At 44.5% G+C, this 15,016-nt stretch overlaps 1 protein-coding gene across 2 annotated transcripts in view; it reads left to right on the top strand.

Moving 5' to 3' along the window:
* The window catches only part of MAP2K1 (mitogen-activated protein kinase kinase 1), a 77,103-nt gene extending 64,545 nt beyond the window's left edge, over positions 1 to 12,558 (top strand). For both annotated transcript variants that reach the window (XM_081289825.1, XM_081289826.1), the window contains exons 6-11: positions 2,379 to 2,503; positions 4,810 to 5,011; positions 6,661 to 6,725; positions 10,002 to 10,063; positions 10,595 to 10,640; positions 11,532 to 12,558. In XM_081289825.1, the coding sequence (XP_081145951.1) occupies positions 2,379 to 2,503; positions 4,810 to 5,011; positions 6,661 to 6,725; positions 10,002 to 10,063; positions 10,595 to 10,640; positions 11,532 to 11,645 (614 nt within the window). In that variant the 3' untranslated portion in view covers positions 11,646 to 12,558. The remainder of the gene's footprint in view (positions 1 to 2,378; positions 2,504 to 4,809; positions 5,012 to 6,660; positions 6,726 to 10,001; positions 10,064 to 10,594; positions 10,641 to 11,531) is intronic.
* The last annotated feature ends 2,458 nt before the right edge of the window (positions 12,559 to 15,016 follow it).

Here is a 15,016-nt window from a genome sequence, read left to right as displayed (position 1 = left end):
TCACCAGCCATCACAGCTGCACCCTTCACTCTCTGGTTTCATGTATTTTTATTTTCTTCATGGCCCATGAAACTCCCTGAAATTACACATTTGTTCATTGATTTATTCATTGTCTCCTCACACAAAAATTTAAGCTTCGTGACAGTGGGGACTTGATCAGTTTGTTCACCTCTGTGTGCCTGGAAGCTTGCAGAGTGCCTGCATGTGGTTGGTTCTCTGTAACTATTAGTGACAGAGAGAGCTAAAGAATATGGCAGCAAGGCTGGTGGGAGGCAGATAGGTTTAGATGTCAGAAGGTCTGGATTCTGCTTCTAGCTTTACTCAGTTTTTGCTCTGTGACCTTGAATAAGCCCCTGGACCCTTTGGGCTTAGACCTTTTGTCTCTACCATGAAAGGCAGAACTGGATGCCCTTTAAGGCCCCTCCTGGTGTCTGTGCCTTGACACCTGTGGTAGGTTGGGGTTGCCCAGAGGTTTGGGAAGGTCTTGTTTCCTGTGCTCCTTGCGAAAGCCTGACCTGGATCTGAATGGTGTGTGTGGAGACATGATGAGGGCTGGGACATAGAAAGAGCATGCCATGGCTGTGTGGGTATACCTGTGTATATGCTAGCTTGCGTGTGCACATGGTGAGTTTGGATCTGTGCATTGGACAAGAGTTTCTGGAGCATCTACCATGTGCCCAGCATTGTCTGGCTCACATCTTAGAGTGGTGAGAAGGGCAGCCAGCCAGTGCCCTGCTGGAGCTGTTGGTGATGGAGAGAGGCAGGAGATGAGTTGTGTGGGAGAGGGGTTTGCTGGGAGATTAAAGGTAAATTTTTTTTTTCAATTTGCTCTTGGAAGGATACTCAAATAGACCTGTTAGAATCTGTTGATTCATGTGGAAGAGTATTGAAGGGAAAATAATGAAATGTTAATAATTGCTCTGGCAGGTTGGAATTATTTTTGGCTTGGTTTTTTCCTCTGATTTTTCCAGATGTTCTATTATAGTGTCCATATTACTTTCAGTAAAGATTCCCTGTCATGCTGGGGTTGTAGCTGAGTGGTAGGGCACCCATATGCCTGGCATATAGGTGGCCCTGAATTCAATCCATAGCATCACACACACAAAAAGATTCCCTGTCATGGTTTGGGATTTTTCTCCTGACATTGCCTGCCCTTGAGTGACTCTCTCACTGTTTGTTGATGTCTGCTCACAAAACCCTGGCCTGGGGACTCCAAGTCCCAGCCTGGGTTTTCCCACCTGTAAATCAAGACAATGACCCTGGTTTGTCCATTTCACAGTTGTCTGATCAAAGGAGATGGTGGGAGAAAAGACATGTGAAAGATTATTGCTCTCTGAAGACAAAGAGCCAGTGGCCTGTTATTGGTGGCAGCAGAAGGTGTGGAATGTGGGATGGTATTGTGAACCTAGGGACGTGAGTAGACCTTATGCTGGCATATTGCCTTGACTCTGAGGAGCATCTTTCAGGCCTCTGAGTTCTCTGGCCTTGAGTAGCTAGGGGCTCACCTTGACTAACAGAGTAGGTGTAGGTGAGTTGACTTTTCCACCCATAGATCTGTGTCCTGCCAACAAGGATGGTTGAATGTTTTAGTTAGCTTTTTTCAGTACTGGGACTAAAAGACCTGACCAGAACAATTTTAAAGGAAGAAAAGTTTATTTAAGGGCTTACAGTTTCAGAGGTCTTAGTCCAAAAGATGGCCAGCTCCATTCCTTGGGGCTTGAGGTGAGGCTGAACATCACGGTGAAAGTGTGTGGCAGAGGGAAGCAGCTCACATGGTGATTAGGAAGCAAAGAGAGAGACTCCACTTTCCAGATAATAAAATGTATACCCCATAGCCATGCCCCTAATAAACCACTTCCTCCAGCCACACCCCACCTGCCTCCAGTTACCACTCAGTTAATCCATCAGGGATTAATTCACTGATTAGGTTAAGGCTACACCCCCAATCATTTCTCCTCCAAACCTTCTTGCATTGTCTCACACATGAGCTTTTGTGGGGCACCTCACATCCAAACCATTAACATTGAAGCAACAGACTTTCAAATCTTGACTATTCATGAGGGCTGACTCCTTTCCATGGGTCGTTTGGCCAAGCCTGAATCCTTAAAGGGTAGAAAGAAATCTACTGGCTTTTTGTCCTACTTTTCCAGCAGCTAATCATTTCATTCCCTGACAGTCCTTCCTTGGACCCTGAAAAAGGGGGGAATAAGGAACTCTGGTGTCCAGTATTTGCAAGCCAAGGGCTGCCTCTGATGGGAGACTGGGGTGTTGTCCTGGACTCACTGTCAACACTGGCCTTTTTAGGGAACATTGACTCTTCTCCCCTACCCAGGCTCCTTATGTCAGTTCCTTACTTTTCTATTTTTTCTTTCCTACAGATGTCAAGCCATCCAACATCCTAGTCAACTCCCGTGGGGAGATCAAGCTCTGTGACTTTGGGGTCAGCGGGCAGCTCATTGACTCCATGGCCAACTCCTTCGTGGGCACAAGGTCCTACATGTCGGTACGAACAGCAGGTCTTGAGTTTCTCAGCTGGTCAGAGATAGGAGCCAAATGGTTACCTTCCCTGTGGAGCCAGAGCGTTGTGATGGCTGATGATGGAAGGGGAACAAGAAATGAGGAATGAGGCACAATGGTCCTCTCTGAGGAGTTGAAGTCTAACAGGAAGATACTTGGCCTTTCATGGACCTAGGTGCATAATTGGAGTCTTTTAACTCACTAGGAGACATTGTACCATCCCAGCTTCAGAGCTTGGCTTCCATTCCAAAGAGACAGTTCTAGCTAGATGTCTTTATCTGATTGTTTACAGACCCTCACACCCAACAAGTTCAGACATGACCGCACTCCAAACTGTCCTACCTTTCCTTTCCTATTAGCAGTAAATAGCATTACTGTGTCCAAGGCAGAAGTTGACTTAACCTCCCTTTCTAGCTCCCCATTCTGTTAACATCTAGTACCCCCAACTCCTGAGTTTATTTAGAGTTGTTTCCTCCATCTTGCCTCTTTCCCTCCTCACTACATGTCGACTTCTACCTCTGCCTCTCACTGTAGCCCACCCGGTCTCCTGGCTGGAGTCTCTGCTCTAGTTCAGCCATCTTGGGGATCTTCCCTCCTTCAACACTCCATCTTGGGGGTATTTCTTCCTGCTCACAACTCTGCTGGCTCCCAGTGCCACCAGAGTGCTGTGGCTGTCCCACGCCCATGGCTACATCAACACAGGATCATTTTCTTTCCCCTTGGGAAGGCTGTAAGTGACTCTCTTGTCCTTGGCATCGGCATGGGATCTGACATGTGCAGGTGTTGAGGGAAGGCTGGGTGAGTGGGGGAATGTCAGCTGACTGAAGGGAAAGGTGGGAACATGAGTCTGGGTGAGTGCTGACCCAATTCTGCTGGGTCAGAGTGGGTGGTCTTTACAGAAGCAGAAGTAAGTGCAGCCAATGATTGTGAAGACGGGCTCAGAGGCCTAGGAGACCTTAACATGCACAGTATTTTATGTGCTCTTTGTCAAAGCACTTTTACATCCTTAAATGGTCTCATTTGATCCATGCAGTTGTTCCATCGAGGATAGAGCATAGTTCCCATTTCAGAAGTGAGGAACTCTAGATTAGAGGGGTTAAGAGAACAACTACATAACTTGCCAAGCCAGGATTGAAAGCCAACTCCTGCACTTATCCTCATTCCCACTTGCTGGCCCCTCTCCTGCTGTCAACACCACTCAACACTGCTTGACACATGTCTCCATCCCTCTGTACTCCAATGACCCATGGTAAGCTCTCTTCTGCTCTCTTTGCCTGTCGTCTCCGTCATCGCTTCTTCCCTAAGTGGATCATAACTAAACAGCTGGCACCCTGGGCCCTTCAATTGCCAGCTTTCAAGTTCAAAATCAATTAATAAGCCCTGGGACTTATTGATCCAGGGTTTACTGGTTGGGTTTTTGTGGTTACATGGTCAGTTCCAAAATAGTTCAGCGTTAGTGAAAAATCCTATGGGAGAAGTTAATTCAGTCTAAGTAAATGAACTATGGTCAGAATAAAGATTTTTTGGTAGGATTTTTGAAATCGTGTACTACTTGAAATGATGCTTAGTAAAAATAATGGTCTTTGTAGCACTATATACTTTTTTCTCCTTGAGTCTTCCCACCAAATATATTGATATTTCCCAATATCAAACTGTTTATATACGATTTTGCAGTATCTGACATGTTTTCATTTGATTTGACCTCAATAACACTAGTAAAAAGGGTGGGTATTTTGTTATGTTGTTGTTACTGTTTTTACCATCAGCAACCAGCCCCATTTTATAGATGAAGAAACTGAGGTTCACATCTTGTAGCTTGTAAGTCCCAGGGTTGGGACCTGACCTCAGATCCTTTGTTTCTTGTACCCACGGCATTACTTCATTCATACCCATGTTTCACAAGCTTCCTATTTTAGACTCAGGTTACAAGATGAGCTTCTCATGGTGGGCTTGGGAGAGGCTGCCCTGTACATGCAAGTCAGTGGCCAGAATGAACAAAGCTGGAACCACAGGCTGAAGTGGTAGTTGGGGCCCAGCGGGTTGGATGCTGTCAGCTTAGTGTGTGTTACAAGTGATACAGTGAGGAGGAGTCAGAACCATGAAACCAACTAGGATTTGCTAAGTATGACATTTGGAGGCAAATGGGAGGTGAGATTCAAGATGTTTGTGGGGCTCTTCAAACAGGATGTGAGCATGTGAGTTGCCCAGAGGAAGGGACAGAAGATAAAACATTAGCAAACCAAGGGTCGTGCTTAGTTCAGCTGATGATAACTGTTTCTGTCTCTTCTGCAGCCAGAAAGACTCCAGGGGACTCATTACTCAGTGCAGTCGGACATCTGGAGCATGGGGCTCTCTCTGGTGGAAATGGCAGTGGGGAGGTACCCCATCCCTCCTCCAGATGCCAAGGAGCTGGAGCTGATGTTTGGGTGCCAGGTGGAGGGAGATGCAGCTGAGACACCCCCCAGGCCCAGGACACCCGGGAGGCCCCTTAGCTGTGAGTGGCCTGCTGTGTCTCCAGTTTGAACTGTGGGGTCCCTTGTTGTAAGGGGTTTCTGGAGGGCAGACTCTCTGTACATTCTGCCAGCATTGCTTCTCTGTCTCGATGCCAGGCTGGGGCCAGGGGGAAGCAGCAGGGGTTTTCAGGTAAGAGCAGAAAATTATCATAACCATGAACAGTTTCCCACCATTTGTTGAGTACCTCTATGTTCTAGGTGCTGTGCTTATTAGCAGTTTATATACATTAATTTTCTTTTTAGTCGAGACAGTTTTGGTAGATTTGTTTTTACTGAGATAAAATTCACATAACACAATATTGACATTTTAAAATACATGTGGCCCCTGAGGCTGGCCTGTACCTCTGGGATATGAAAAGAAGAAACCCAGGTTCAGGAAGAATTAAAGCTAAGTCAAGTATAGCTCAGTGATAGAACACTTGGCTAGCATATGGAAAGGCCTGGGTTCAGTCCCCAGCATTGTGGGAGAGAGGTGATCAACAACAACACATACAACGAAATCCTTTAGTTGTTTAGTTATTATATTATTTCACATAATATAAAGGAGGAGAAATGGGCAGATGTATTTATTACCTATGTCTGTTTTACAAAACTTTGTACTTAATATGGCACAGTGGCACATGCCTTTAATCCCAGCAACTTGGTAGCTAAGATAGAAGGATTGCAAGTTCACGGTCAGCTTCGGCAACTTAGACCCTGTCTCAAACTAAAAAATAAAAAGGGCTGGGGAGGTAGCTTATTTCAGTTCCCATTACTGGATAAAGAAAGGTAACTCAGGGCTGGGGTTGTGGCTCAGTGGTAGAGCACTCGCCTAGCATGTGCAAGGCCCTGGGTTCGATCCTTGGCACCACATAAAAATAAATAAATAAAGATATTGTGTCCAACTACAATCAAAAAAAAAAAAAAATCAAAAAAACGGTAACTCAATACTTTATCTCAGAGGTCACTTGATTTGCCCAAAGTCACAAATGTAGGATATAGCAGAGCCCAGACTCATACTCTAACCAGGTGACTCTGAAAGGAAAGTGAGAAAGCGAGAGCTGTGTGGGCGAGAAATGAAGGACAGAGACCAGAGATCCACACAAAGGTTTATTTGTCAAAGCTGACAAATAAAGGCCATCCCTCTGTAGAGTGGAGAGAGGCCCTGAGATGTTTGGGTGTTCAGCTTTTGTGGGGTAGGGATTTGGAGTTGTAGTTGTGGTGCTAGGGGATGGGCTTGGGAGTGCTTGCCTCAGAGCTAGGCGGGTGGGGAATACCATGGGGTTGGCTTAGGTTGATGGCACCATGGCGCTTTCCAGAGTCAAGGGGTCCTGGCCTTCTGGATTTGGCTTAGGGTTATGGTACCGTGGGGTAGGTCACTAATGGAGGCGGGGGAGTTTGGGTAAGAGGAAGTACAGGAAAGCAAAACCGATAAGATGGTGGTTAACATTTAAGATGGCTGCTTGAATGTTAAATCAGTACTCTATACTGTGGCCTTTGCTAGTTCCTTCCGTTGAGGCCTTATCTGTGAGTGATCTGTTTATTGTCATAACCCTGTTCTGGGTCCATGCCCAGCCCCTTGCCCCATTGATAAGTGATCACCTGTGTGTTTCTGAGAACTGTTTTCTTTTTCCCTTTTGTAAAATTGTAGCATATGGAATGGACAGTCGACCTCCCATGGCAATTTTTGAGTTGTTGGATTACATAGTCAATGAGGTAAGTATGGCCTGGTTTTCTTGACCTTGGAATTTATTCACTCCCCTTAAGAAAATACCCATTGTCCTGGGTGGTAGTGCAGACCTGTGTCTCAGCTATTTGGGAGACAAGGCAGGAGGATTGCCTGTTCAAGGCCAGTCTGGGCAACTTAGCGAAACCTTGTCTCCAAATAAAAAATAAAGCGTGGGGAAGTAACTCAGTGGTTGAGTGCCCCTTGGTTCAATCCCCAGTACTGCCCACCCCCGACCCCCACTCCTACCCCTGCCCCAATAGCCATGGCTGAGTTGCCTGGGAGACCTGGAAGTTGTTCCCACAGTATGGCCTCCAGGATGTTTGTGTTCTGGTTTATGCCTCCTGCTGCTGAAAACATTGGCTGGTTTAGAAACTACAGGAGTGTTCCCAGTCCCCCACTTCCATCCCCTCCCCCCATCTTCCTGTAGCTCTGAGTCCTTCCTTTCCAAGATTCAGGAGGCTTCAGCTTGCTCCTTTACATACTCTTGTGACTTCATTCACCAACCTCTCTAGTGTACTTACTGTATATCAAGCACTGTGACAGGGATAGTAGGACAGGGATACAAAGATGGAAAATAAAATCTATAGTCTTGAGAACTAATTGGGAGGGAGAAGCAAGGCAAATGTATGTATAATTACATTGTAGGGTTTTTGCTTGTAAGTGCTGTTTAAAAGCTAGGAAAAATGGGGCACAGTGGTGCAGGCCTATAATCCCAGTGGCTTGGGAAGCTGAGGCAGGAGGATGCCAAGTTCAAAGCCAGCCTCAGCAATTTAGTGACACCCTAAGCAATTCAGGGAGACCCTGTCTCTAAATAAAATGCAAAAATGGCTGGGGATGTGGCTCAGTGGGTAAGTGTACCTGAGTTCAATCCCCAGTACAAAAAAAAGCTAGGAAAATTAAATTAAAATGAGTGCGGAAATAGATATGGAACATATTCATAAATTGTGTGAAAGCAGCAAATAACAAAATAGTATGTATACTATTATCAGTTAATGAACTATATGTGTATATATGTGCCTATAAAGTCTGGGAAGGAATAAAATAGATTGGTTTTCTCTAAGTGAAATTAAAGATAATATTTTCTTATTGCTTTTGGCCAACTTTAACCACAAAGAGCTCATATACTTGTGAAATATATGCCAGTAAGTTTAATTGACAAAAGGATCAAGGAAGGAACATATGGAGAATCATTCATCAAACTTGGGTTTGGGGTGTTGGGAAGCTGGTGAGGAGCCCCAAGGTTCTCACAGAAGGTGGGGGCTTGGCTGGTGGGCAGGACAGGATTTTAGGGGAGACAGTAGGGCCAGCATTCCTGGCTTCAGGAACAGCCTTAGTAGTTGAAGGGGCAAGTTCTGGCATGTTTGGGAAGTAGCTGTGGTGTAAGATATAGTATCACCTCATTCTTATCTTTTTTTTTTTTTTAAAGGGAGAGAGAGAATTTTTTAATATTTATTTTTTTTTAGTTTTTTGGCAGACACAACATCTTTGTTTGTATGTGGTGCTGAGGATCGAACCCGGGCCGCACGCATGCCAGGCGAGCTCGCTACCGCTTGAGCCACATCCCCAGCCCCTCATTCTTGTCTTCCTCAGTAAACCAGCAGAATGCCTTCTTAATACTTTCTTTCTTACCATTCTCTGAAACCAGACCTTAGAGGTCTCAAAAATGTCTCCTGGTCTATTACAAACTCAACAGGGAAAATCATGGTTTGCCCTGGAGGCTAATAAATCACTCTCACTGGTTCAGGGCACTAGGGTATTTACCTCTTTTTGCAGTCTACAAAGCTTTAGACTAAAGCAATGTGGGATGAAGAAAAGAAGTTTGGGTTCTGATCCTTGCGGCTTAAGGTTTTAAGGAAGAGCATGTTGTGTTTCTGGAGTCAGGAAAAAGCCATCCATCCCCTTCTACTGGGGACACTGCTCTGCATGGTTCTGGGTTCCTGGGAGTCTTATTAAGAGAGGACTTGCACTGGTGCTGCTTTCTTTTTTCCTACTCAGTTCTTCCAAGCACTGTTGAGATGGGCCAAATTGGTTTTATCTTCTTCATACAGGTGAAGAAACTGAGGCTCCAAGGAAAAAAGTAGCTCAGGTCTCCCCTGTTAGTGCCCTAGTGCTCTTTCTTTTTTACCACCTACTCCCAATACCCACCTCCTGCCCAACCCCCATACCTCCACCCCCTACCTCCCAGGAGCCTTTGCTGGCACACATTCCTATCCTGCCTGGCCCCTCCCACTGAGAAGGAATGGAAGCTGGCCTGTGTACCTCTATTCCCCCATTCCCCCTCAGCAGCAGGGACAGCCTGCAGGGCAGTGCTTGCTCTGAGTCACTGTTCCCAAGAGCTGGGCTGCAGTTAGCCTTAGGTCAGACTGACAGAACCTTCAGGGGAGAGGGCTAGGCTGGACTTTTTGGTAGGCGGTGTCAGTGTTTTTATCTTTTTCAGTTTGAGATGGGGGTCTGTGTTGCCCAGGCTTGTCCTGAATTCCTGGATTCAAATGACCTCCCTCAGTCACTAGAGTAGCTAAGGCTAGAGCTGTTTCATTTTTAATTTTGAATCACCTGTTGATTTTAGGCCACAGAGCAATGACATCCTAGGCACTGGGGTCAGCTTATTCCAAGGAAGTTCCCAGCACAGGTCACATAAATGCATTTAGATTTCTTGGACTGCCTGGAGCATCATAAACCTGTGTAGCCCTGAACAATTGCCATGGGAACACAAGATCTGTGGCCAGTGTCGGAGACCTGAAAAGCGGCCTCATTTCTGGAGTATACAGGCAACATTCTTCCAGATTGACCAACCCTCTGCTAGTTAATGTTTTATTAACCTTTCTCTGCCTCCCCAGGGTTCAGAGAAGGGATTTTTTTCCCCCTCCTTTTTAAAGCTTGCTCCTGCAGGCCTGATCCATGCCTGGTGGTTTGCACACCCCCCTAGCTGCTGCTGTTAGAATTACTGGTGATGTTTCCATGCCACATGTCAAGAGTTTAAAGGGTTCCAGAGATCAGTAGGCACAACCTCCTCATTTCATTAAGAAAAGACTGAGGCCACAGAGGTTCACTGATTTTTTTTTTCTTTCACCAGATGAATGAATGGTAAAGTATAATGTGGTCCCAATTTTAACCGTGCTGTGTGAGACCATTGGGTCCAACAGGGTGACCCAGCAGGCTTTGTTTTTGACTGGAGCACAGCACTGCCCAGAGGTAGGGCTGGGATGGGAAGAGATGGCTGGAGCAGGGTCTAACATTTCTCATGTCTTGACATGTGTCTGCAGCCGCCTCCAAAACTGCCCAGTGGAGTATTCAGTCTGGAATTTCAAGATTTTGTGAATAAATGGTGAGTTTGCTCATTGTTTTTTTTGAAAGGGTACCTGGATCTGTCAGACTTCCCACCCCATTTCTGAGCCCTCCAGCTTTGCCCTTTCCCCTCTTGAGTACCCCCTGGCTACTGCCATAGCCTTTTTTATGGAGGGCCAGGGCTTAGTGGTGTGACTGCTTCCAGCACTTGCTCTATATGGATTGGCATGTTGCTTTTTTTTTTTTTTTTTTTTTTTTTTTTTTTTGTAGATGGACACAGTACCTTTATTTAGTTATTTTTGTGTGGTGCTGAGGATCAAACCCAGTGCTCTACCACTGAGCCACAACCCCAGCCCCTCCCCCGAATGTTGCTTTTTGACCTTCATTTAATTCAGCAAGAAGTCATTAACGTATTGTGGGCATGATATTGTACCAAGAACAGGAAGATGAATAAGGCTCTGGCACTCCTCCTCAGAGCCTATAGTGCGTAGGGGGAAAGGCATGCAAACAGAAGCAATCTGAATCAGAATCAGCGCCAGGCAGAAGCTTCACATTACTTTTTTCCTTTCAGCTTAATAAAAAACCCTGCAGAGAGAGCAGATTTGAAGCAACTCATGGTAAGTCCATTTATTTCAGATTCTTACAGCACCTGTTTATTAATTTGGTCTCCTGTCATCTTTCCAGCACTTATTTACTTTCCATTCTCTGCTTCTGCCCTGACCACCGTGGCGCAGCTGAGAGCCTGAGGCTGCAGGACTCAAACACCAGTCTCCTCTGTCCTCCCATCAGTTTAAAGAAAAGGCTGAAATCACCTCACAGCTGGGATATTGGAAGAAAGGCTTGAGGCAGTCGAGGGAAAGAAGGGGCCAGTCTGCGGCCTTCGTGGGGCTGGGCCTTTTTCTCTTACTGACTTATCTTATGTTAACCTGTGCACCTGCCTCCTCTTGCTTGGCAGCAGGGCGAGTGAAACACCTTGACCTCATAGCTTTTGTGGCTTGCAGTGTCACATGCTCTCACCTCCACCAGTGCCTTTGTCTTTCCCAACAAGTCTGTGAGGTCTTGAAGGGAAGGTCACTAATCTCGTTTCATTCTGCAAGAGCAGCTAGGGAGGTGAGTGACTTTCCCAGGGCCTTTTGATTGGTATAATTGGCAGAGGCAGGTGGAGCAGGTCTTTGGGCCTGCAGCTGGCCCTACTGCTGCTCTTTTTTTTTTTTTTTTTAGAGAGAGTGAGAGAGAGGGGAGAGAGAGAATTTTTAATATTTATTTTTTTTTTAGTTCTCGGGCGGACACAACATCTTTGTTTGTATGTGGTGCTGAGGATCGAACCCGGGCCGCATGCATGCCAGGCGAGCGCGCTACCGCTTGAGCCACATCCCCAGCCTCCCTACTGCTGCTCAAGGGCAGGCCAGGAGCTCCCTCCAAGTGTGGCACAAGTGCTAGATGTGACTCTTGGATTTTCCTTCCATTGGTGGTTTTTAAAACACCTCTCCCTGTTTCCTTGCTTGCAGGTTCATGCTTTTATCAAGAGATCTGATGCCGAGGAAGTGGATTTTGCAGGTTGGCTCTGCTCCACCATAGGCCTTAACCAGCCCAGCACACCAACCCATGCAGCTGGCGTCTAATCCTTTGGGAAGCAGCAAAGAGCGAGTCCTCTGCCCAGTGGTGTGCCATGTTGCTTTTGGGCCTCTCCCGTGCTTGTCTCTGTTCAGACGTGCATTTGACTTATGACAAAGGATGAAGAACACAGCATGTGCCAAAACTGTACTCGTCGTCATTTTTAATATTACTGTCTTTATTATTACTACTGTTATTTCCCTAAGTGGATTGGCTTTGTGCTTGGGGCTGTCTGTGTGTATGTTGATCAAAACACATGCCAAGCTGAAATACAGTGACACTTTGGTGACCATGGGTAGTCATTCTTACTGACATTTGCACTGCTGTTCCTGCTCCGCGACTGGCTGGCCGCCTGTATCTCCAGGATTCTTGACACTTGGTGGTCCTTCATTTCTGCCAAGTGGACCTTCTCTCAGTGTGAGTGCGAGGGAGCCTCATAAGTCCCTTCACAGGCAGTGCATGTGAAGCATGCTTTGCTGCTGTGAAAATGAGTACCAGAAAGTGTACATCATGTTATTTTATTACCATCTTTTGCTTTTGACGTAGAATTCAGCAGTTTCCATCAAAATCTAGCCAGAGCCATTCACTGCCATGATAGCTGGGGCTTCACCAGTCTGATTTGTAGACTTCTGGTTGTATTTCTATATTTATTTTTAAATATATTGTGTGGGGTAGTAAATGGTATATGTATCTTTAAGTTTAGATTAGTGTTTCTAAAATGGTGGAGTTACTCTGAATGTCACAAATGAATCAAGGCATTAAAATATGTCAGATTTCTATCTTCCCCCAATCTAAGTACCAATGCTATTGTAAACAACGTGTATAGTGCCTAAAAAAAGTATGAAAATCCTTTTAATCATTTTAATCCAGATGTTTAACAAATCTAGTCTCTTATTCTAATAAATATACTATCAAGTTAAAGGATGAAAGGTATTTCTACTTTTGTGGTAGGCTTTGCAATTTCTCTAATGTATAAGAATTAAATGATTTAGTCAAGCATTGTTGTGGGGGGTGGGGAAAGTAGGAAGGAGGCTGAAAGGCAGAACTATCACACCAACAACAAATTCAGGACATTGGACTAATGGGTCTTCCTGTGATTTCAATCTTTGTACTAATTCTTCTGCTACATCACCTTACCTGTGACTTTCAACCACTTGCCTTTAGACTTATGGACGGATCCCTTCTTTTCCTTTTCTCTCTACATAGGAAAAAGCAGCAGGTAGGGTTTGGGAACAAGTGTAAGAAAAATCACAAGCCATTTCTCAGTGAACATTCCCCGTTTTCCTTAACAAAGAGCTGAGCTGGGGGTATACCTGCTCACCCGAGGCCCTGCAGGCTTTGGAGCCTCTAGCCAGGCAGAGCCAGTCAGTCTGCTTTGTTACAATGAGCGATGGATTATCTTCTTGTACCACTTACACTTAACTCCACCTTCCTGGAAGGGAGAAATGTGCCTGTTGCCAGCTTTGTCATGTCTGTGAGGTGGCAGTGAAATCACAGTAATTAGATGTGGTAACAGCCACACAAAGTAGTCTAAGGTGGGCAGTGTAATTAAAGCCATGAGCCAGGTGTGGTGGTGTACACCTGTAATCCCAACAGCTCAGGAGTCTGCAAGTTTGAGGCCAGTTTCAGCAACTAAGAGAGGCACTAAATAACTTTAGTGAGACCCTGTCTCAAAAAATAAAAAGGGCTGGGGATGTAACTCAGGTTAAGCACCCCTGAGTTTAATCCCTGGTACCAAAAAATTAAAAACACAGAAAAAAGCCATGGTCATTGGTGCCCTCTCCTTAATTATGTGGAACTTTAACACATGAAGCTTCCTGATCAGTACATCAAATCTTGTATTCTTTGAAAGGGCAGATTATAGAAAACCAAATCCAATGTATATGTTTAAAAATAAAAAGGCTATTTCATTTTTAGATTAAAAAGAGAACTTGGTAAGTAATACCCAAAGTAGATAGTTCCACTCTGGAGCTACCAGAGCTTGGGTTATAGCCAGGATTTTAAAAAAATGGTCAGTGTTGTGTACACTGCTGCCTACGATAGTCAAAAAAAATTTTTTTTTTCACGAGGCCAACAGCTGTTCTAAGAACAGTCTAACTTACATGTTTTCAACATATAAACACTTGAGTTGAGTTTTAAAACCTACTCCCTATGTCTTGCCAACAAGGAGAGGATGCCTGGCTATTGAGAATGTCTCATTAAAATGAACAAACTACATCCTTTGTGAGAAAAGAATAGCTTAAGCTGGTATCTAAAACCTGGATTTAGGTGCAGTGGCATATACCTGTAACCCCAGCTACTTTGGAGCCTGAAGCAGGAGACCCAAAAGTTCAAGGCCAGTCTGGACAACTTGGAAAAACCTTGTTTCAGAATTTAAAAAAGGGCTGGAGTTGTAGCTCAGTGGTAGTCCCCCTGGGCTCCATCCTCAGTATCAAAAAAATAAAACCCAGATGTAAATGCTTTCATGAGTGGTTTCTTTTGAGGGGTGCTTTAATTCTCTATCCACAGTTAAATGTATTTCATTTTTAGTGTCAAAAGATTTTTTTCCAGTAATTTTTTTTTTTTTTTTTTACCAACAATGATCTTGTTTTCAAGAATGATGTTCCCAGCATCAGTGCTTTGAGTTCTTAGTCAGATTCTTGTCTTGATCTTCCTTTTACTGAGACACTAGTAACAGTTGGGTTTTTAGATGATACCTCATTGGCATCTTAACAACCTGTGAAACTGCTAGAGCAGATGTGAATATCCTCATGTTACAGATGTAAAAGTAGAGTTGCGAAGAGGCGTGAAAACAAGCAACCAGTTACCAGTCAGCAGTAGAGCTAGAATACACAGTGAACTTTTCCAGCTCTTGAAAAACCCTGTTCATGTTTTAAATGAGACCCCAAAAATGTATACCTTGATAAATTTTGTTCCCAAACTGTCTTCACTGTGTTTTAAGGAACATATCACTTAAACTTCCTGCTCCTTCCTATAAGAGTAGCTTAAAATAACCTCAATGAAACATTAACAACAAATAGAGTATATTCCTCTTTTTTTCTGGAACAGCTACATAAGTTCTGTGTGAAGACATTCTTAGTTTGCATTGGCTGTTAGCTGGAGAAGAAATTATAGAATTAAGTGACTACTCAGTAGAAAAGGGACAATATACAGAATTAAATCTTAATTTCAAATACAAAGTTCAACAACTCTTATTCTGCAGTTATCTCTTTTATTATAAAAGTCCAATCTCCCAAGCATAGTGATATCTTCTTTAATGACACATTTCTTCTTTAAGGGCCAGAAATGGATCTTATTTTACGCCATCTTGCCATTTCCCTCAGAGAAGGAAATGCTGCTTTCTCCCTCTGTATCTGGAAACCAGCAAGGTCTATGATGG

Source organism: Spermophilus citellus, assembly GCF_964194105.1.
Source record: "Spermophilus citellus genome assembly, chromosome: 4".
NCBI lineage: Eukaryota > Metazoa > Chordata > Mammalia > Rodentia > Sciuridae > Spermophilus > Spermophilus citellus.
Note: the sequence above shows the minus strand (reverse complement) of the source record. Positions and strands in the feature narration are given on the sequence as shown.